Source organism: Cnephaeus nilssonii (genome assembly GCF_951640355.1).
Source record: "Cnephaeus nilssonii genome assembly, chromosome: 11".
Taxonomy (NCBI): domain Eukaryota; kingdom Metazoa; phylum Chordata; class Mammalia; order Chiroptera; family Vespertilionidae; genus Cnephaeus; species Cnephaeus nilssonii.
Genome location: NC_137082.1, coordinates 33682307 through 33705986, shown reverse-complemented (window position 1 = coordinate 33705986; position 23680 = coordinate 33682307). Strand labels below are relative to the sequence as shown.

The following is a 23680-nucleotide window of genomic DNA, read 5'->3' as shown; positions in this document are numbered from 1 at the left end:
TGGGCTTAAGCCAATTTGACTTGTTTCTACTGTTTGCAATTAAAGGAGTCTTACATGACAGACAGGTGAAGTGAGTTGACAGTAAAATATTGGAGCTGGGAATCTAAAATCAGGTCTCACTGCTACCAAAGCTCAGTTAAATACCATTTCCTACTTGTGGGATCAGAGGGGCAAATACTTGTGATTCAGAATGGAGGGGATGAGCAGATGGGAGAAGCTATGGACTTGTACCAAGTAGGGGAACAACAGTGGCCTTAACTCTAGCTAGCCTGACATGAGACTGAGCTTTGAGGGAAACCACTCAGCTCAACCCACTTGGAGAAGTTGCCTCACCTCAGACCCCTAATGCTTGCAAGAGATTCAAGAGGCATGACAACAGGACAATGGAATATTTATTTACAATTGGACCAAAAAAAAAAAAAAAAAGGCATACAGGCATTTTTAATTAAAAATAATAATGATGATGATTAAAAAAGTCAGAAAAATTGATGATGTTTAAATCCTTTATGAGGAGTCCATTTCCCTACTCCCCCCAAAAGAGAATCGCTTAGGGAAAAAGAAATCCAAGATTTGAATAAACAAGATTCCATTATCATTCTCTACTGCTTGAGTTCCCTTTTCTTCAACCTGATTCTTGGTGGCTGCCACTTGGCACTGTGGAGTCACTGTGAGGCAAGGCTGAGAAGTTCACTGGTTTGATTGGTGGAGCTGGTAGGGGCCGTTCTGAGAATAACCTGGGAGGGGAAGGGGGTAGAGTGTGTTCCTAGCTTAACCAGCATCCTGAGCTTTGTCTTGTGGTGGGAGTCCTAAAGGGCTGGAGCAAGGGTGAGTGGCTGTTACTTAAACCCTAATCCCAGGGTGGGTTTGGTCTCTTGCAATTTAAGAGAAAGTGACATGCACAGAGTGGGTGGGCAGTGGGGGTGGAGGGAAGACTTGGCCCCAAGAGTGGGTGTTGATAAAGGAGCCAGATCTGCCATGTTAGTTATCTCTAACTTGGGGTAACTGGCTCCTTGCCTATTCCTGGGAATTGGGGAAGAAATGACAGAACTTACCTTCCATTTCCTTTTCACCATCAGTTTTCTGGGTGACCCTCAAAGGAGGCAAGAACTCAAATGGGAGGGGGAGGGGAATGGGGTTGGCTAAAAGAGCTGTGCATGGGCACTAAGGCTGGGGATGTCAGGGAGGGAACGCCTCTCCCCAGCCACCTAAAGGAAGGGATCTGAAGTCTCCAGGCCTTGTTGTGCTCGAAGTGGGGGAAGAGAGACCCCACCACCAGCACACTTTGCAAGAACAGCAACCCCCTGAGGAAGGGACTGGGAGAAATCCTAAAGGGTGAAAACCCTCAGCCCAGGCACAGACATGGATATACTTGGTTTGGCTTTGGAAATACCTGGCCCTGGATCCAGGATTTCTTGGCACAGAAATAGTTCGCTGCAAGTCTCTTCTCTGCTCCAGCAAATTCCCACTGCTCACTAGTACTTCCAGGGAGGTCCTTGTAGCAACCAAGACTGGACTTGCTCCTGGTGACAAGGCGACCCAGAGGCCTGGCTAGAAGCTCTGCCTTGGGCAGCCCCAGGAGAAGGCTGGAGAGGTGAGAAGAGGGAGGGAAAGTGGCTGGTAGAGGCAGGTTGGCACTGAGGATGCATGTCCGGGCTAGAGCTGTGCTTGTCACGGCATCAATGGCGAGGATGGACGGTGAGAGGCTTGGAAACCTCACTGAAGTCCCAGAAGGCCTGGTGTTTCCTTTTCCAGTTAGTCGTGGGGTGGCCAACAGCCCTGAGGAACTGAGGTGGAGACAGTGACCAAAACCCAGTGTCTTGGTGGATTTATCCATGCTGGATCCATTGTTAAAAAAAAAAAAAAAGAAAAAAGGGAAAAACCCCTAACCAAAAATAAACCTGAACGGGTCCCAGAGTTCCTACTGAAGGGAACTTTCTTAGTACTGAAGAAAAAATGATCCACAAAAAACCTCATCCCCCACAGAATTGGAATAAGATGATGGAGGAAAATGCAAGATTTATCTACAGGTCCTCCCGCCCCCCCGCAGCCCTGGGATCCAGGAACACCGTGCCAGGAGTTACATTCCAAACAAGCAGGAGTTACTTTATTTTGCGTGCCTGCAGCTCCCCACGCAGGGTGCTTCCTGTCCATGGACGGAGTGGGCATGGCTATGGTCCACCCCCATCAGTCTATCTTCACAGCAGCGTAGATCTTGCGGACAAACATGTAGGCTGCATAGAAGCCGATGGTGCCCGTGAGGAGCCAGAAGGACAGGACCATGAGGGCCGTGTAGCCAAAGTAGAGGAGAGAGGGGATGAACTCGACGATGTCCAGCTGGGGCATTAGCAGGGGAGAAAAGAGAGGGGTGGATGCTTAGTGCCAGCCTGCCACGGCCAACTGCCCCCCACCCCCATAATTTCATGGCAAGCTTGGCAGGAAAAGGGGCTTGCTCCAGATAGGCAGCAAGGAGCAGACGGGCCCACAGTCACAGTGAACCTTCTTCCATGCTAGGGCCCGTGCATTGCCTTGGATTCTCATGATCACCATGGTAGGCTGTTAGCCCATGTTACAGATGGGGCATGAGGGGTTAAACAACACCCACAGTTACACAGCCAAGAAGTAGAAGGAACTGGGATTTGAACCTGGGGCTAGAGTGCTAGGAGTCAAAGGCCCAACTCTATCGACCCAGGCCATTTCTGGCTGGGGTAAGAGGGGCCAGGAGTCTCTCAGGGAAAGGCCTAGGAGCTCACTGGAAGACAGGTGTGACTCAGGGGCGAGGACCAGATGCAGTACAAATAGATACAGCTCTGTCTCTTCTTTACCCTCCACAGTTCCCAGAACAGTACAGTGAGACTCCTGAATGGCTGGAGTAGCAGACAGGGAATGGGGGAGGAGAGGTGTTTCAGAGTCCCAGCTTAAGGACCAGAGAGCCACCATATGCCTGCCCCAGCCTCCAGCCCTCTCTTCCTCAAAATGCTTCTGTCACTTTTAAAAAAAAAAATATATATATATTTATTTATTTCAGAGAAGAAAGGAGAGGGAGAGATAGAAACATCAATGATGAGAGAGAATCATCCATCGGCTGCCTCCTGCATGCCCCCTACTGGGGATCGAGCCCAAAACCTGGGCATAAGCCCTTGACCGGAATCGAACCTGGGACTCTTCAGTCCCAGGCCGATGGTCTATCCACTGAGCCAAACCAGCTAGGGCTACTGTCACTTTTTTAACACCTCACAGGGATTTTATCTTGGAGCATTTTGGACTCCTCTGTAGAGTTTTGAAGCTTGAGCAGGGAGGCCAAGGATCTGTGTTGTGCTGGTATGTGCTGGGCCAAGTGGAGCTAATCTGGAACCGTGGTATCAAGATCTGCCCAGATACTAGGTAGGACCTGCATGGGGCCTGCTCTAGGGCTCATGGACAGACACATGGTCACAAAATGCCAGGAGCCCAGAAGAAAACAATAAAGTCACTGTTTTGTTTTTGTTTTTCTGTTTTTTAAAGATGTTTTTATTTATTTATTTATTTTTAAAGAGAAAGAGGAAGGGAGAGGGAGAGAGAAAGAGAAAGATTGGTGTGAGAGAAACATCCATCAGAACTGAATGGATGACCTTCAATTCTGATGGATTGAAATGCACGGGACAACACTCAACCAACTGAGCCACACCAGCCAGGGACTATTTTTAAAATTTTTTAATCATTTACCAACATGTTTGGAGAGAGAGAAAGGAAGAGAGAAAGGAAGGGAGGGAGGAAGGGAGAGAGGGGGAGAAAGAGAGAGGAAAAAAAGAGAGAGATAAACATTAATCAGTTGCCTTCTATATGTGCTCCAACTGGGGATGGAATTGGCAACCCAGGTATGTGCCCTGACCAGGAGTTGAACTGGCAACCTTTCCGTGTATAGGACTATGCTAAACCAACTGAGCCTCTCTGGCTGGGCATAAGGTCACTGTTTTGAGACCTTCCTGAGGTCAAACATTCTCAAACTGAAGGTGAAGTCCACGTTCTCAGGCTCTACCCACACCTCTCCTTTTATAGCCTTTCTTGTGGCTGGAGAAAGGATGAAGGTGATGGGAGGTGGGGGCAGGGGACAGGGGACAGGGGAGCGGTAAATCCAGGGGTAAAACCAGGAAAGGGACGAGGCAAAAAGGCAGTACTGGAAGGGTCCTTTGAAATTCAGACAGGCCAAGGCCATCATTTTACAGACAAGGAAGGCTCTGGGGATGGAGGAGGAAGTTTTTAGAACAGAGAAGAAAGAACGAGGCAGAGGAAGGAAGGACAGGAGACTATGCTGTGACTCCAGGGGGCCTGGTAGGAGGCTATGATAGTTATGATTTGCTTGCCCAACACTGTCTCCTGTCTTCCTTCTGCCCGGTGTTTTGGAGTACCCACTCCTCACTCTGTGGTCCTGTTGGGCCTGTCATTCCTAGTATAAAACCTAAGCTAGTCAGTGTAAGCCATCCTATTGGACCTGAGGAACAATAGGGGATGGCATGTAACCTGGGCCAATAACAGTTTTCCCTTAGGGATTGATAATATGATGGTAGAAGACAGACTTTCTTTTAGCTCTAGGGCTGCAAAGCTGAAAAAAAGGAGCCTCTAGGGCTGCCAAGGGTCAACTTTCTACTTTGTGGAAAGATCCTGCCAGCAGATTGAAGCCAAGCAAACACAATGTACCGGAGTCGGGTGAGCCAGGCTCCCTTTCATTCGCTCACACTTTACCTATGTGGCTCACACAGCATAGACGATCTGCGATGCAGACGAAGCCGTGGCCCGTCCTGACCTTATTGTGAAGGACTGAACTGTACTTGAATGAAGAAGGGAAGGAAGCATCCAGAGACAGGACACCTGAGGTCGTAAATTTGGGTGCTCAAGGCTATTTCATAATTTTCTGTTTTTATCTTTACTAACTCTTTTCATTTATCCTCTTTATCCTTTCACGTTCTCTTTTTCTCTAGCTTCTTGAGGTGAATACTGTTATCATCAGTGTCTCTTTTTACTATTAAAAGCATTGTAAGGTGATATATTTCTTTTAAGTATCCTTTTGGCTATATGTCACAGGCTTTTCATGCAATAGTCTCATGGTTATATATTCTGAAAGCTTTTGTCTTCCAAAAATACAGACATAGATTCTCTTTCCTAAAAAGATACATGTTCTAGAGCAGAGACAGTTCTATACTGGCATTGGTCCCACTGTTGATGGGAAAGTAAGATTCAGACACTTGAGTTTTTCCCAGCACTCTCTTCTCCACTATCCTTCCCTAAAAGGGCTAAGGGATCTTGTTAACAAAATAAGAGTGGTACCTTGTTAACAAAATAAAAGATGGCATAGACCAGGACGTAGAATGCAGATCCCCCGGAGACTAGGAAATTCCTCCACCACCAGCGGTAATCCTGAGGAGGAAACAGAGGGGTCAGAACTCTTCCCCAAGTTTCATAGTTGCCCAAGGAGCTAAAGACTCTGGGTAAGAACAGTAATATTTGGGGCGATGGGAATGTTTTATATCTTGACTGAAATGGTGGTTTCACAACTGTATGCATTTTCAAAGGCACATTGAAAAGGGTGAACTTCCTTGTTTATAAAATATACCTTAATTTAAAAAAAATCAACAACAAAAGAATAGTAATAACAACTAACATGTCGTGAGCAAATGCTCCCCATGTGCCAGGTACAATTCTAAGTGATACATGTGAATCAGCCCAGTTTAATCATTGTAGCGGCACTCTGAGTCAGGTCCTACTGCGATCCTTGTTACATTAGGAACACATAGAGAGGTTAAGCAACTGCAACCAGAGCTACTAATGAAGGAGCCCACTGAATAAATGGAGGCCCAGAGAGAGGAAGTGATATATCTGCCCGAAACCTCATGGCCAGAAGGGGGAACATGGGAAACCCAGACAGCTTCAGTGACCCATTCAATGTTGGACCCAGGTTCCCCACCCCAACTCCTGGCCCCATGCCCCTTACCTCTGCACACAGCTGAAAGTACACCATGACGATGCTGATTTGTGAGCAGGACACCACCAGGATGATGAAGACGAGGAATAGGAAGCCAAAGAGGTAATAGAACTGATTCTCCCAGATTGCCTGCAGACATATCACAGCCAGCCTTCAGCTAGCCTGCCTCCACCCAATGGCCCTTTCCCCTGGCTTACCCTGCCTGCTCTCAGGACACTAGCTCTCAGTTAGGACTGGCATACCACTTGTCACCAGGGCAGGAATGGAGATATCATCACAATGCCATCGGGGTCTATGTGCCTGGCATATGGTTCTCACTGGCCCTCCTCCCTGGAGCAGAGGGTGAGCCAGCCTATTCTTAGGGAGTGGCTGGGGCATGGCTGACCCTACGATGGGTGGGCTTTACCCTGAACACTGAAGCTTGTAGAAAGCTGCATCACACCCTTGTCAAAAGTATATAGCAGCCCGGCCGACATGGCTCAGTGGTTGAGTGTCAACCTATGAACCAGCAGGCCAGGGTTCGATCCTGGTCAGGGTACATGCCCGGGTTGTGGGCTCAATCCCAGTGTGGGGCGTGCAGAAGGCAGCAATCAATGATGCTTTCTCATCATTGATGTTTCTGTCTCTTCTCTCTCTCTCTCTCTCTCTCTCTCTCTCTCTCTCTCTCCCCTTCCTCTCTGAAATCAATAAAAATATATTTTTTTTGAAAAATTACATAGCAGCCACCACCACTCAGGGGTAGCTTACCACATGGCAGGCAAGCTACAAGCTTCATGGACATCTTCACATATGAACCTATGAAAGTGTGGACTTTTACAGTTAAAGAAGTCAAGGCTCAGTGAGGCTGGCGATTGGCCCAAGGTCACACAAAGAGAATTGAGGTGGCTGTGCTGGCAGGGAACCCATTCTCTGACCCCTTTCCTAGGTAGGGCTGGGTGAGCAAGGGGATCTCAGCAGGGAGGGGCTGGGCCACTCCAGAGCAGCGAATACTTGTCCAGCACTGACTTGGTGCAAGGTACCCTCTGTGCTGGGCATCAAGTTAGGTGAGACAGATTTCAATGGCTGTGAAGAGTTCTACTGCCAATTTTCATTTTCGCACGCCTGGGACAAGAGCAATCGTCATCACAGCCACAGCTACAATTTAACAAGCGTTTCTGACTGTCAAGCACCCTGCTTTTTACAGACATCATATTCCAGCTTCACAATGATCCTGAAAACAGGCCTCATTCCCTCTACTTCCTGAGTCTTTTGAGTAACTTAGGTAAATATGTATAGGAACCCAGAAATCAAAGCAGATGCAACAATATTAAAAATAGTGGTGACTGACTGCAGTATTATTGAAGCAGCTTCTATTCACTGAATCCTCCCACACTAGACCCTGCACACATGCCGTATCTCATTTGACCTTCCAAGCCATCCTAAGAGGAAGGACTATTATCCTGTCGGGGTGAAAAATGGGGGCTCCAAGAGGTTAAATGGCCCATCTGAAATTTCAGAGGCAGGAAGAGGCAGAGCACCTCAGTGAAGGGGAAGGGACCAGGCTAGCGGTGATAAAGGCTGTGTGGTGTGGAGGGAAGGGGAGCAGACAGCACTACTCACACTGAAGATGAAGAAAAGCTCGATGAACATGGCACCAAAGGGCAGGATCCCAGCCATAAGAATGCTGCGGCAGAACAGGAGGGTTAACACTGGGAGGAGACCCAGCCATTGGAAGCCCAGGCTCCCTCCCTAGCCAACCTGACTGAGAAAGCTTACAGGGTGTGGTGGTTCTAATTCTTTCAGCATGCTTCTGTACCATTATAGCCTCTTGAGAGGCAAGCCGGTGGGCATCATTCTCTCTGTTTTATAGATGGGGAAACTGAAGTACAGAGAGGCGGGCTGACTTGCTTAAGGTCCAAGCAATGGTTTTAACCTGTGTCAACACACCTTTCCACCCCTCCCCCAACCTGGTTCCTAGGCCAACACCAAATCTGGCTATAATTCGGTCCTCTTTATCTTAGAGCGAAGCTAAGTTTTCATGAAGTCTACTAGGCCCAGCTGAGCTGCAAAACACCAGTCACAGCATCCTTGGGGGGAGGCACCTTCTTTCATGTTCTCCTAAGAAGAGCAGTGTTAACCTCACCCATTCCAGAAGGCCCCTGCTGGAGACTCACCCCACAAATCGGTTCATGTACCACCGCTGTTCAGGGATCTGCCGGGGAATCTGATTGGTGCGCACAGGGTTGTCATATGGCTGCTTTCTGAAGCCGAAGTAGTAGCCCAGGTAGACGAGGGGCAGGGAGATCCCGAACCACATGCACAGCAGGGCCACCATAGTGGGGAAGGGCACCTGAGGACACACCACCACGAGGCCCCATAAGGCCCTGATGCCCAGGCTGGAGACTGTGCAAAGGGAAGGGGACCTTCTGGGGTCTCAGGGAAAGAGGGTGTGTACAGCAGGGCCACCATCATGGGGAAGGTCCTACAGACACACCCCAGAGGGCTCCTGGCCAGAAGCTCTGGAGCTGACCCCAGCCTTGGGGAAAAGTGGAGTGCACATGGTAAACCCACTTGGGCTATGAAGACGGAACCACAGCATCCCAGAGCTTGTCATTCAGGGAGGAAGTGGGGAAAGAACAGGGACGGAGGAAACTGAGGACATGAAGGAAGATGAAGAGGCCAGAATGAAGGGACATTATGTGTTTGGTATGTTAAGTGAAGAAAAAGAAGGGCGGAGGGGGGGAAGGACACTGCACAATTAGTGTGTTCCCTATTTTTTGTCAAAATAGAACCCTACAATATACTACTAACTAAATGAAGCAGGTTATAAAACTGTATGTCTAGCACTCCATTTTAATAAAAATACCCAATATTTATATGTGTAAGTGCCTAGAAAGACCTATATCAAAAAGTTATTAGTACTTCCTCGGCTGGGATATGGAGGATGAAAACGGATTTTTCACTTTCTTCTTTATCCTCTTCCCTGAAGTATTATGTTTTGATAAGAACTATGCAAAAAAAGCCCTGGCTGTTGTGGCTTAGTTGGTTGGGTGTTGTCCTATGCACCGTTGATCGGGGTGCACGGTTGATCCCAGGTCGAGGGTGTGCTGGAGGCAGCTGATTGATGCTTTGTTCTCATGGATGTCTCTCTCTCTCTCCCCCTCTCCATTCCTCTCTCTCTAAAAATTAATAAAAGATATTTTTAAAAATCAATTAAAAAAAGAATCATGCAAAAAGAAATTAATATATGTCAACTATTTAAAATAGAACTTATTCCAAAGTAAGCATCTTATAAATGTTTGCTATTATTATTTTATAATTTTTAAATTACATTCTTCGATTTTAAATAAATCTAAGAAGAGGAAAAAGACTGAAAAAATACATAGTAAAGATCTACATAGTATTTATCTCTGGGTGGTTGGATTCTGGGTTATTTCTGACTTCTTTAACTTCTCTGTACTTTCCAAATTTTCTACAATGAGTGTTTGTAATGAGCGGTTGGTTATTGGGAGAAAAATGTTGAAAGAGAGAAGGAAGATAGGTATAAAAAAGAGGAAGTGAGAGGAAGAGCACCACTGTTCTTCCTGGGCAGCTTCCTGGACTACTGGAAAGAAACCAGTCCTCCGGCACCCTGGACTGGAAGCCTCACCCAAGGACCTTTAGTGAGCACCTGCACGAGGAGGGGCGGTGGCTCTAACTGCTGTGGCTGAGAGTGCAAATGCCTGCCTACCTCTACCACAGTCCTGTTAATGGATCAAGACCCCATCTCCCAACCCTCAACTGAGTTCACAATCCTACTCAATGAGTCCTGGGCAGCTGCTAGAAACAACGGGGGCTGGCGGGATCCCTCTCTGAGGATAAAACAACCTGCAGGGGAGGAAAGCCTTGTTTTGGGACACTGACTTAATAAATTCACAGCAAGCAGCTTTTCCTTGGTTGGGACAAAGGGGAATTCCCCAGTTGGCCCCTAGACTATGGACACCTCCCTATAGAGAAGTAAGTTTTGGTCAGCTGTCTGAAAAAGCCCACAGGAAGGCCAGGGCCCAGGCAAAAACATGGGCAGGGCTGGGGAAACCCCAGCTAGCCCTCAGCCCCTGGAGCTGGAAATAGAACTTTGTGAAGACTCAGAAAAGGGAAGGGAAGAGCAGGAAGTGACTTACGGAGTAGCGCTGAGCACAGCTGCCCAACCCCCCCTTGCTGGGGAGGGCACTTACCGCTCCTGATGAGTGCTTTCCCCAGATGAAGCAATTCAATACGAAGCAAATGCCGAAAACCACGCCAGGGTACAGTGTCGCTGTCTGGAAGCAAGAGGAGCCAGGTTGGGGAGCTTCATCTAGGGAGCTCCCAGCTGTCCCAGTGGGGCCCCCAGACTACAGGTTCTCAGTCCCTCCCTGTCCTCTAGGACTCAAGAATCATTCCCCCCAGAAAGCACTTCCTGATTCCCAGACTAGGCAGGACTCATGTTCTTTGTCCTCTTAGATTCCTGAACAGCCCCTTCCTTGTCCTCATACCAGTTTGTAATTCCATATTGTTGTAACCTAATCAGTGTCTGCCTACACCATAGGCTGAGGAGGAGTGTGCCCTCCTGTTCACTGATGTAATCCTAGCACTTAGAACACAGCAGCTGCTCAATAAACATTTGTTGAATAAAGAATGAATAGCCCTGGCTGGTTTGGCTCAGTGGATAGAGTGTTCGTCTGTGGACTGAAGGGTCCCAAGTTAGATCCCATTCAAGGGCACATGACAGGTAGCAGGCTCAATCCCCAGTAGGGGGTGTGCAGAAGGCAGCCGGTCAATGATTTGTGTGCTCTCTCTTTCTCTCTCTCTCTCTCTCTCTCTCTCTCTCTCTCTCTCCTCCTCCTCCCTCCCTCCCTCTTCCTCTCTGAAATCAATAAAAAAAAATTTTTTTTTAAATAAATGAATAAAACTTTTACAAAATGTATATGTCTAGCCCAGCCAGTGTGGTTCAGTGATTGAGCACTGACCTAAGGACCAGGAGGTCATGCTTTCAGGCTCGATCCCCGGGGGCGTGCAGGAGGCAGCCAATCAATGTTACGCTCACATTGATGTTTCTCTTTCTCCCTTCCCCTCTCTCTAAAAAAAAAAGTCAACAAACTATTCTTTTTAAAAAATTTAAAGGATGAGGTGAGTGAGAGGGTGGTGTACCTAGGCAGAGGTGATGGCAGAAGCTGGAGGAGAAATAAGCAATCATATACCCGCACTGATCATCTGCAAACACGTTAGAACATCAGGGAAGGCTCAGAAAGTCACAGGGAGACCAGGGAGGCCTCACAGATAGTCAAGGGTGGAGGCCAGAGGCAAAGATGCCTAAACTTGGGCAAGAAACCTGGAGATGGAGATGGGAGGGAACTCATGGACTATTTGGCAGGAAAACCCTCAACACTTGATATTTGAGGAGAAGGTGGTCACCGGGGTGAATGGTGTTGCCACCAGATGCAAGGAATGGGTTTGGGGGAAGAGAGACTGGGATTGGTGTGAGACCCACTGATGGAGCTCCTGGAGGGTATCTGGTGGGAGACCTCACCAGGGGATGAGAGGGCAGGGTTTTACGCTTCTGTAGATCACACAGTATCTTGAGAAAAACACTTGATGTTACTAAGGATTCTGGACCTTTTTTGATCCTTCTAGAATAATCGTAACAGCTCTTCTATACTCAGGGTTTACTATGTGCCAGGGTGTGGCAGCCAGAGCTCTGAGACAATCTGAGTTCCCTCCCCCACAGCTTTCTATGTTATTTCAGAATGCTGGGATTAAAGGCTTCTCCGAGTTTGACACCAAGGCTCTTCCTGGTCCCCTAAAGACCTCATTAGCTCTGGAAGAAGGGCTCAGGGCTCCCTGGGAGGTAGAGTTGGCTCCTAAGCATCCTTCAATTTCTATGTCCTGGTGGAGGACAGAGAGGGCAGGAGCTATCCTCACTGAAGGGGAACAAAGGACCAAAGTCTGGAAAACAGACTAATTGTGACAAGGGGCCTGGCTTCTGCCCCTCTGCACCACTGGGCAGGATGTACTACTCCCCGCAGCCCTGACCAGTGTTTGCCCTTAAACTTTTACACTTAAGCTTGATGGCTAAATTCAGTTATTCTGAGTCCTCTATTTCTTCTCTTGCTTGAGACATCAGACTAAGTAGGCTAAAAATCACCTAAACTCAATCCTCTCATTTTATATGGCAACTAAGGCCCTAGGTTCTGCTGCACGAGCCCAGCATTCCTGACCCTCAGGATATACTCTTCCTGCTCCATCATGCTGCTGCTCAGCCTCTGGCCCTAAAACCTTCCCAGGGCCTGCTGACACTGCTCCTGAGGAAACCAGGATGAAACTTCTCAGTTCCCCACCAACACCAGGAGGAGGTTGAGGACACTTACACAGAAGGCTCCTTTCTTCCACCGATGGCCTTTTAGAGTGCGGTACAGACGGCCAGCGGAAAATCCACCAAAAACTCTGTGGGAAACAGCAGGGATCCACACCAAGGAACCTATTAGCTGGAGCGCAGCTGGCGTGTGCCAGCCCCCGGAGCCCGCTCAGACACACCTACCCCATGAACATGAAGAGGAAGCAGGCAGTGGTCATGAGAGCTCCCCGGCTGGAGGGCGACAGCATCCCAAGCATGGCCACAACTATGGAGGGAGTGGACGGAGGAGAAAGTCAGTGACTGATCGATAGCCAGGCCCCCACCCCCAATCCCAGGCTGGCTGACAGGGACTTGGGCAGATGGAGTAAGATAAGTATACTCCCTTCCTCTTTACTTAGCTGGGCTTCAGAGGGCTGTAGCTTTCAGCCCACAGGGGACTTGCAACCAACCAGGCATTGAGCTGAGCATTATGAATGCTAGTCACTAAATCCGCCTTATCAATCCTGTGAGGTGGAGGCTAGTTTCCCAATTTCTTAGCTGGGGAAACTGAGGCTCACAGAAGTTAAGATCACAAAGCTTGTCCACGGTCACAAAGCTTGGAGCTGAGATACAAATTTAGGCAGATTAGTTGCCAAGAGCTTAGATATTAAAAGTTCTCATCACAAGAAAAAAAAAAGAACCATGAGAGGTGATAGATATTAAATATTAACTAAACTTATTGTGGTGATCATTTTACAACACATACACATATCAAATCATTATTCATACATCTTAAACTATAATGTTTTATGTCAATTAAAAGATGGATAGCCCTGGCTGGTGTGGCTCAGTTGGTTGGGTGTCATCCTGTGCACCAAAAGGTTGCCAGTTTGATTTCCGGTCAGGGCACATTCTGGGTTTTTGGGCTCAATCCCTGGTAGGGTTGTGTAGGAGGCAGCCAATCGATGTTCACTCTGACATCGATGTTTCTCTTTTTCTCTCTCTCCCTCTCCATTCCTCTCTCTCTCTAAAAGAAAAAAAAAAGTTGGATAAAATCTTAAATTTTTAGGCAGATTGACTTCAGAACTGTCTATAACTACTATATATTAGTTTTTTGGGGGTTATTTTTGAGAAGAAAAAAAAAAGATCTGATTCCAGCCCTCATTTTGGTCCTGACTTGGTAAATCACTTCATGCCTGACTGCAAAAGGAGGCCAACCTCAGAGCACTGACATAGTGGACGTGGTGGGCTATAAACAGTGCTGAAAAGCTCTGTCGAGCATCAAATTACCAGGGCCTGGGGTTGAGAGGACCTAGCCTTTCTGCTAGGATGGACAGCTCCATCTGGCCCAGAGATGCTGACATGCCTTTTTCTCCAGGAAGAAAAGCCTACCCTTCTCTCAGACTCAGCCCATGCTGCTCTGGTGACAGCCTCCCACACCAGGCCCACTCACAGATGACGATGAGGATCATACAGAAGAGTTGAATGCCTGAGCCCAACAGGGAGCTGAGGATCATGGGGTACTGGGGTGGCCTGAAGACGTCACCGTGCACCAACTTCCACCCAGACTCTTCCATGGTGTCTTCCTACAGCAAAGGGCCAGAAAATGCAGCTGCGTCTTTGGCTCTGGTATAGGTAGCTCCTGTAGGGATCACCCCCAAGGACCCACTCTGACTAGGGATGAGGGTCCCTCAAGTGTCAATCAGCTCCACTCTGACACAGGAGTGTAAGCGACACGATACAGTGCTTCCCAGAGAAATGTCACAGGGTACAAGGAGGACACAAACATAAAGCCTACAGCTACATAAAGAGAAAATCTCCCTAAATTCCACAAACCTTATGCATGGAAAAATAATGTAATCATCAACATACAAAAATGTGAACTGTGATAACTTTTGGGTGGTGAGATTTATAAGCAATTAATTTTTTAATGATTATAAAAATAATATGTGCTCTGACTTGTATAAAATGTAAAAAAATTTTGGTATATGGCATGATAATCAAATGATCAAAAAGCCCTGGCTGGCTTGGTTCAGTGGTCAGAGCCAAAGGGTTGAGGATTTGATTCTGGTCAAGGTTGCAGGTTCGATCCCAGGCCCAAGTCAGAGAGCAGGAGGCAACCAATCAATGCGTCTCTCTCACATAGGTGTTTCTTTCTCCCCTCCTTTCCACGCTCTCTGAAAATCAATGGAGAAATATACGAAGATTAAAAAAAAAAGTGATGTGTACTATAGAAAAAATTTTAAAAATCTAGAAAAACTGAACAAAAGATATAAAACTCAGACTTAAAAAGATACAGAAAATAAAATGATTTATACATTTAATGATACCACTGTTTTGATATATTTCCTTTAATCCTTTATGTATCTGTGTATATATAATTTGAAATTGGGATCATAGTATATTTACTGTGTACTTGCTATTTTCAGTTGATGTTTGTGAACATTTCCTCATGCCGATAAATATTCTTAGAAGTATTATTTTAATGTCTGTATATATTTTCATTGTACAGCTATACCATAATATAACCAATCCATCATTATGGAACAGTAGGCAATGTCCAGTTTATTTAAATTATAAATAAAGCTGCAATAAATATTTCTAGACTAGGTCTTTGTATTTCTGATGCTTTCTTTAGAAAAATTCTAAAAGAACTACTGGATCAAAACAAGTCAACTATTTTATAGTATTATATGTTCTGTATTATATGTTCTTCCAATTAATTACTTTTCAGAAAACTACCAATTTACATTGGCATGGGTGGTACAAGAAGGTGCCTATCTCATGTTAACCTTGCCAAAAATTAGTTTTATGGAAACAAAAATATGTGGTATTTTGAAGGACCTAAACTATTTCTCATGATTGTTTGAATCTGCGGTTTTTAGGAGTATCTCTCAGCTACTTTTGAGAGCAGTTTTTCACATGTTTACTAGCTATGTACAGTTCCTTGTCTGTAAACTCTTTGTTCATTATCATATTAAAGATTTTAGATTTTTAAAGAGATTTTATACCAGTTTTTTAACTGTATCATCTTTTTTTGGTTTAAAAATTTTTAATGTCAAATTCATCAAGTTTTCTCCCTGTGATTTCTTCCATTGCTTTTATGCTTAGAAATCAGAGTCTATCCCCATCATTTTGGGTCATAAACATTTTTTTGCTTTTCACTATTTTTAAGGTTTACTCTATAAATGATCACACACACACACACACACACACACACACACACACACACACACACACACACCCCTTTTGGTCTGGCAGGCTACTCTGCCTTCCCTCTCCAACTCCATCCCTCCCTAGCCAAGACCTCGTACAATGTCATCCTCTTTGTTATAGTTGGCAATGTCCTTCCGGAGGGTCCGAATGATAATCATGCTGAGGATGCCTGAAACAAATAGGAGAGGAAGTTGTCAGCATTGCCAACCAAGTTTTCTGTGCTGCATGCCTTCCTGGGATTGGTGTTTCACTGAGGGATGATTGGCATGTGAGAAGTGGCTATCAGCTGCCTCAGGTCCTCTTTTGGGTATAGCTCCATCCCAGGTATTCGGGCAGGAGTGAACAGAGGGCCACCTCCCAGACAAAGGAAGGAAAGAGCTGTTGGGATAGGTATGGGCAGAACGGCACCCCAGCTACTCCATGGCCTGGTTCTACAAGCTTCTCCAGCCTCCCCTCCTCCCAGGCTCCCCTCTTCTCACTCACCCCTGGTTCTATTTTTTTTTTAAATCCGGAACTTGAACTCACGACCCTTTGGTCCATGGGCCAATGGTCTAAACACTGAGGAAACCCATTCAGGGTTCGTCCCTGGTTCTTTGCTGCTTTTATTATCACTTCACACTGCATTGCTCTCTCACCTCCATGCCTTTACGCAGGCTATCCTCTACCCTGAAAATCCCCTTCTGCCCAGATTAACTCCTACTCACACTAGTATAGTGGTTAGGACAATAGGTTGTATGACTTGAACTAACTTAACTCACAGGAATTCGAGAACTGAGATGCTTATAAGCACAGTAGATGGGTCCTGGGTTATATTAAACAGTAGCTAGCATTTTTACTTCTCATATAATATTAAAATGATCAGTTTCATTTCACCTCTGCCCACCACTCTGCCCCCTGCTTACTACCCTCTTGCCATCCGGTTTCTCGCCAGGCTTGTCCCATTGCAGGCTGCTGGACCAGCCTTTCCCTAGTTCTTCCAATGGTGACTCCTCATTCAGAGAGGTATTCTCTAAAGTAGCCTTCACCTTTTCCTTACAGCTGTGTATATGATCACCTTGTTTATCTGCTTCATGTCACTGATTACTATTTCTTTGCTTTTTTGTCTCTTCCACCACCAGAATATAGACTCTGAGGCCAGAGACTGGGTTGGGTTTGCTCACCACCATATTCCCAGCACGTGGCACAGCACCTGCACAGAATGTGCAACAAAGTCTTACTGACTGAATGTATGCATGAGATGTATCCATCCCCTCTAGGAGCTCTCCAAAGTAGAGATTGAATCTTGTTCACCTTTGTGTACCTGATGCCTAGCACAGAGCCCTGAGGCCCATTTTTGATCCATGCTTGGCCCTAAGAACACCCCAGAAGTCCCCCTTAAGTGATGTGATGCCTCAGCCCCTTATCCCTCACCTCCTTGTCCTCTCAACCCTCCGACCTATAGATCTCTCACCTGATAGGAAGAAGACCACAACAACGGAGTTAATGATAGAAAACCAGTGGATCTGCACATCACTCATGGTCAGGTAAGTGTCCCAGCGAGAGGCCCATTTGATGTCACTTTCCTGGTGGGGGGAATAAGCACTTAAGAGTCAAGCCTCCTGCTAAACAACTCCTGCCCAGACCAGAACCCTCCTCCCCTGTTGTGGCCTCAGCCCCTTCTCACCTCCCAGTGTACAGAGTAGGTGAAGTACAGCTGATTTTCCTTGGTGGGATCAATTTCTTGGGGCGAGGAGTTGGCACCCTCAGGCAGAGTGCATGAACTCTTCTCATCTACTTTGAGGTCTGTGAGAGATAGAGACTCAGTCTGTTTCTGTGGGGGGCCATTGCTACTACCCAAGGGCTGTCTGGGGGGTGCCTTCAGAAGCTGCCTGAGGGGATGGCATGCTGCTGGGACCCAGGTCTGAGTGGAGGCTGTGAGAACAGCTCTCACCTTCCAAAGGGCCTTAGGTGTGTGTGTGGAGGGGTCTGAGCCCCTCATTTAATCAATCAACCTTCCTTCACGCAATTCAAGCATTCATTTACTCATTCAATCAGTCCTATTCACATGCAAAACAACATGGGCTCAGTCTATCATATGTTTACTCATTCACTGAGTCCCCAAAGTTCTGGTACTTTAGTAATCCACTCAGAAGCCTCTTTCATTCATCCTGTTATCTATCCATTTAATCAACCAAAAAACATATCACAAGCACCTACTATATCCCAGGTATTGTGCTGGAGATAAAACGATGAGAAAAGGAGACAGGTCTCTAACCTCCAACAGGCAATGGGGGACAGATGATGTCAAAATAATCAGATAAAAATGTCCAGCTGTGCTCATGACACTCACAAAGGAGAGGCAGTATGGAGTTCGGAAAGTACAGGATGTTTTATTTGAGGCCTCTGTGTATGATTTTGTTTGAAAACTAGGTTCCACAGCTTAAAAATAAAACAAACCAACAACTCCTCACCCGCCCTGAAACCCAGCCCCACTGTGGACAAAATGCTAGGTCTCCTAAATTAAAGAGTGCCCTGTGCTAATAAGCAAGGTGAGACTGGACCAGGTCTGCTGAGCTTGGGCCAATTTTAGTCTAGACCATTCACTCACACAGAAGACAAGAAATCAGAAACTGGTTGCCCGATAGCTGTCTGTACACTGCCCCTTTCCCTTCAACCCAGAGGGAGCTGGCTGGTTCTTATGAGAGGCATGGGCAAGCCCCAAGTTTCTGTTTGATCTTGGCTAAGCCACTAACCTCTTGGAGCTTCTGCTTCCTCATATATAATCAAATATATCTGGGGGTTGCCAGAGGTGGTAAACCTGTAAGGTGCCAGGCCAGGACACAACAGATGCCAGCTCTCCCCTTGTACCCTACCTTCTCTAATGGGAATGCAGTGACCCTACCGTGGCTGGGCCCATATGCTACATTGGGGCCTTTTAGCTATTTCAGGAATCAAGTGAGAAAACCCAGGAGTAAAAGCCTAGGCCCATCCACCAGCCCTGCCCCTCTGGTCGCACCTCCCCACTCACCCTCCAGCCTGATGCTCTGGGGAATCACCTCGAAGCGGACGACACGGTATGTGTGCTCCTGGTCCTCTTCCAAGTCCTCTCGGTGGTAGTAAAGGATGAAGGAGAGGTGATTGTGCAGGTAGATCTAAAACAGACCAACAGAGAAAACAAAATAACTAATAGCCAAGAAACAACCAGAAAAATCACTCTGGGGGACCACCTAGGTATTAGGTCACTCCCCTTGTCCAATAGACCAGCTATCCCAACTTTCCCAAAACACTGCTCTCAGAGCTCTCCTATGCTCAGAAACCCTCCAGGGCTCCCTAGGGTTTAAGACAAAAGCCCATCGCTAAGCCTGGCATTCAAGGCCTTCCATCATCTGATTGTCACCACCTTCGAAGACACATTAGTTCACCTTAACTCCCCGAACTCCTCCTTGCCCCATGAATAGAATAGTCTCCACTCTGCAGCTCTGTTCATGTCATTCACTCCAATCAGAATGCTGCCCCTGACTCCACTGAGCTCAAGCCTGTTTTTTAAGGCCCACCTCCTCAGTGACAATCTCAAAGCTCCCTCTGAACGGCTTTGGCATTAACTGTCATGGCAGTGGCACATGGTCAGAAAGGTATGGGACTTAAGATTCAGGGTCTTACACTGTCAGTCTTTTCCCAATTAGGATAAAAGCCCTTTGATGACAGGGACTGTACCTCAAAAGAAATGTTTTTGTCCTCAGAATTTTTTTTAGAAACTGAGGTTTTTAGCGACTGTGCCTTTTACCTCCTGGGTAGCATCTGCAAGAGCCTTGCCCAAGAGCGCCTGGAGGAATCTGCCTCAGCCAGCCCCAGAGCTAAATATTTCTTCCTCCTCAGTGGTCCCAAGTGCTCGTGACTTTAGGTTGTGGCTTCTCCAGCCCTTTGAGCACACCAAGACACTCTACCTTGTTGACATCCGTGAAGCCAAGCCGGTAGCCGTGTTCAAACTGCACATCTTTTTCCTTCTTCTTGTCATCGCCGTCGCGGTTGGAGTAGAGCTCCAGCCGGGTGGCCACAGGCAGGTTGTCGGCAATGCTGGAAACCCAAGGCCCCGCTCAGTCCCTCTGAACCGCCTCTCCCATCAGTGCCCTCCCCAATGTGAATTCGAGGATGGCAGGCAGCAGAGGACGACTTACAGGTGGACATAGTAGTCCTCCGTGATCCGCTCCGCCACGAGCCGGCTCTCTTTCACGGACAGGGTCACTGGTTTGTTGGACTCACTGCACAGAACCTCACACTTCTTTTCGCTATTCATGAGAACCTGGAAAGGGGTGTTGACAATCCGGTCCCCTCTCAGCACCTCTCCTGCCGTAAGAGAGACAGATGGAGCTCAGAGCTTCAGCCCTGAGGCTGCTGAGGTCAGCAGAGCCACGGAGACCCAGGGCTGACTTGCAGGGCTGTCATCAGTTCTGCAGCCTGGCACTCCATACTCTACCCGACCTATTCAGGCGCAGCTTACCCTTCCACTCCTACCCATTGCCCTCTCCTCCCCCTTTGTGCTCTAGCACCATCAGACTTTTCAGAGCTCATCAAATATGCCATTTCATTTCACGCCTCTGGGCCTCAGGTCCCTCTGGGCCTCAGGTTGTTTCCTTTGCCTCGGAGGGCAATTGCCTGCCCCAGGTTTTTGAGAAACTCCTCCTCACACTTCCAGCTCAGCTTCTATTTCACCCTTGAGAAGCCCTTCCTAACCTCTTCACTTCCTCCTCTGATTTCCCTCTGTACTGAGGCAGCATCATACAGTGGTGAGGAGAGAGGGCTGCCTGCTCTGAATGCTGGCTCTGCCACTTACTCACTTAGCAGCTTTGGCATGTCACTTAACCTCACTGAGCCTCACCCTACTCATTTATAAAACGAGGATAATAATAGCACCCACTTCACAGGGTTACAGACAGAAATAAAGTACCAGTCACAGAGTAGGCAGGCAACAAATACTATTTTCATTATCAGAATCACCTCTGCACCTTTTATGTCAATGATGTGACTTTGCACAGTGTTGACATATTACGTTTCTGGCTCCCTTGACTATGAGTTCTTCAAAGGCAGACAGTGTTTCCTATTTATCTGTCTTCAGATCCTGATTCAGGGTAGGAGGGAAGTGGGATAAAATCCAGCACTTGAAATTTTTAGCCAAAATACCTTTTTACTTAATAAACTGGTACGCCCCTTGCATGCCTGCCTCAGAGTAACCTGCTACCAGATGTCATGCAGCAGGCACCAAGCAGTTACAGATTGACAACTAAAACTCAATGGTGCTTTTGTTTTGAGTCATTCTAATAATAACAATGCTACTGTGATGATGTGAAACTGGGACAAGCCAAAGGAGACTGACCAAACCAACAGGCAGGACTGACCCCTGAACACACACTTGGTCTAGCATTTGCCTACCAGTGTGGACCTATGTGATGTGACACTCTCTGCCTAGTCATTTATTCACTTATTCATTCATTCCCAAAACATGTACCGGATTCTGGCTATCTCCTAGGCCCTAAAGATACAATGTTGAATGGACATACACATGAAGCTTATGGTCTAATGGGAATGCAGACTTTGATTACATGAGAATATACTGTTCAACAAGAGGAACTTGCTCTAGACAAGTGATGCTTGAAATGAGCTATAAAGGAAGAGAGAAGTGTTAACTAGCAAACAGATAGGGGAAGAATGTTCTAGACAGAAGGAACGGTATGTGCAAAGGTCACTTGAGGGTGGGGGAAGCACGGTAAAACTGAGAGGCCTGTGCAGTTTTGATGCAGAGAGCAACTTGAGGTGAGCTGGAGAGATGGGGCTGGAGCTGGATCTCAGGGGGTGTGGACCACACTGGAAGTTTCAACTTTATCCAGAAGGCAAAAAAAAGCCAATGAAAGGTTTCTATGAAGAGGGATAGCAGAAGACTTCATCTGATTCTGTTACAGAAAGATCACTCGGGATGATGGTGGTCTGTCATGCAAGTGAGCAACGATGGCTGGACGAGAGGGTGTGATGAGGATGGAAACAAGTATACAGATTCAGGAGCTACTACGGAGGTGAAATCTAGAGACCCAGTCCTGACTGATACAAGGAGTGAGTGAAGAGGGGTGCATATTAGGAAGACTGAAGTTTCTATAACCAGGTTCTAGGTGGGAAGACAGGAAGTATAGCAAATTTAGACTAAGGGCATTTTTTTCAGCTTGTTAGTTTGACTTGATATATCTGGATATAGTCAGATATCCAGACATAAAAATCAGAGGCGAGATCAGGACTGATGGAAGCTGTGAGTTGTTGGTACACAGATGAGAGGGCCACAAGCTGAGAGAGGAACAGGGTTATAGTCCAAGTAAGGTGGGTATCACTTCTTGATATTTAGAAATTAAATTTAAACCAAGAAAGAGGATATAATGGTCTGGAATGGCTCATTTGTATTCCTTTTAACTTTTTAAAAAAATATATATTTTATTGACTTTTTACAGAGATGAAGGGAGAGGGATAGAGAGTTAGAAACATCGAAGAGAGAGAAACATCGATCAGCTGCCTCCTGCACACTCCCTACTGGGGATGTGCCCGCAACCAAGGTACATGCCCTTAACCAGAATCGAACCTGGGACCCTTCAGTCTGCAGGCCAACGCTCTATCCATTAAGCCAAACCAGTTAGGACCCTTTTAACTTTTTAAAGCTGGGAGCAGGTCGTCAGCCAGGCTAAATGAGCAACACGCCATGAATGTCACCCCTCTAAGAGAGTCTGAGGTTGTACTCCAGCACATCTACCATACACACACCATGAGCTGAATCTCCATCAGTATAATCATGAGCACAGCTATCAGCTATCAGACAGCCCAACTGAGCCTTTCTGGAGAAGGCAGCTGGGACAACAGAAAGAATCTGGCCTTAGAAAACTTGGGCTAGTATCTCCATTTATCTACCTACTGACCATATGACACTGAGCAAGTCTTTCAAATCCTTGAAGCTGCTGTTCCCTCTCCTATGAAATAGGGAAATCATATTTGGCTTTGCAGAGTTACTATAGGAATCAACTAAGATAAAGTGCAGAGTAAAGTGCTTAAGGATATGGCCAGAGTTCCTGCATTCTGCCGCTTACTAGGTGAGTGACCTGGGGCAAGAGACTTCATCTCCTTGTGTCTCACTCCCCTTGATAAGAGGATATAAGAATAGCTGCCTTATAGGGCTGTTGTGAGAATTAACAAGTTAATGCATACAAGTGCTTAGAAGAGTGCCTGGCTCATAGGAAAAGCCCTGTAAATATTAACAGTGATGATGAAGATAATGTAGAGTACAGTGCTTACAATCCAATAGGCATTCAATCAAGGATGTTTCTGCTCCACTCAGTAGGACATTAACATTTACTGAATGTCTACTGTGTGTTAGGCACTGGGTCAGAAGTGGTGGAGAGGGGAATGTAAGACATGATCCCTCTGCTCAAAAAGCCCCTAGGCCATGAAGAGAAGCACTACACAAAGGCAGGATGACATACATCATGGCAGGATAACTTTTGTACACAGAAGTTTCTATTTCTAGGAAGCAGGACCATTCCCCAGCTTCAAGGGTCCACATTCAATTAAGATCACCCGGTATCACTCAGAAGTGTGCCCAATTGCAGAGCCTTCGATCTTTCCACATTTTCATCTCCAGGCCTTAACACTGAGACAGGCATAGAAATAAGTACTAATAGTTGTGTCCTGAATAGATGCCTCCAAATGTCTTTTCCTTTAAGCCTGAAATTCTGCCAAATAGAGATAATTATTTGCATTAGAATAAAACGGCTGCTATTTATGGAACATTTGTGCCAGACATTGCCCTGGTGCCTCACACATTACTTGAGGTGAGTCTTGCACAGCATAACAAGAACTATAGTGATGTCCCTGCTTCCTTAGGGCCAGAGGTGATCACTTTCTTTTAATTAAAAGTAGAGCAGGTTACAGAAGCCACCGAAAGGAAGAGAGAGAGAGAGATAGAGAGGGAGGGAGAAAGGTATGATATTTAGAAATCAAGGGAGAACCAATCTGAACAGTAGCCAAGGGCTCCAAGTCTGAAGCCTGACTGCCTAGCTTACCTGTTGATTAACAGTATAACCAGAGGCAAGTCACTTCACCTGTAAAAGGGGAATAAAAATAACAGCTACCACCCTAGAGCTGTTATGAAGATTAACTAAGCTAATATGTACGTA

The 23680-nt window shown here is 46.6% G+C and overlaps 1 protein-coding gene across 4 annotated transcripts in view; it reads right to left on the bottom strand.

The window, feature by feature from the left end:
* Positions 1-374: 374 nt before the first annotated feature.
* TM9SF4 (transmembrane 9 superfamily member 4) overlaps positions 375-23680 on the bottom strand; it is a 49031-nt gene continuing 25725 nt past the window's right edge. For 3 of the 4 annotated variants that reach the window (XM_079785012.1, XM_079785011.1, XM_079785013.1), the window contains exons 4-18: positions 19655-19823; positions 19424-19553; positions 18508-18631; positions 17164-17282; positions 16951-17062; positions 15599-15669; positions 13738-13870; positions 12489-12570; positions 12319-12394; positions 10150-10233; positions 8110-8285; positions 7556-7619; positions 5966-6085; positions 5302-5391; positions 375-2334 (exon numbers count right to left, since the gene is read on the bottom strand). In XM_079785012.1, the coding sequence (XP_079641138.1) occupies positions 2185-2334; positions 5302-5391; positions 5966-6085; positions 7556-7619; positions 8110-8285; positions 10150-10233; positions 12319-12394; positions 12489-12570; positions 13738-13870; positions 15599-15669; positions 16951-17062; positions 17164-17282; positions 18508-18631; positions 19424-19553; positions 19655-19823 (1700 nt within the window). In that variant the 3' untranslated portion in view covers positions 375-2184. The remainder of the gene's footprint in view (positions 2335-5301; positions 5392-5965; positions 6086-7555; positions 7620-8109; positions 8286-10149; positions 10234-12318; positions 12395-12488; positions 12571-13737; positions 13871-15598; positions 15670-16950; positions 17063-17163; positions 17283-18507; positions 18632-19423; positions 19554-19654; positions 19824-23680) is intronic. The other variant, XR_013814241.1, reaches the window with a different exon arrangement.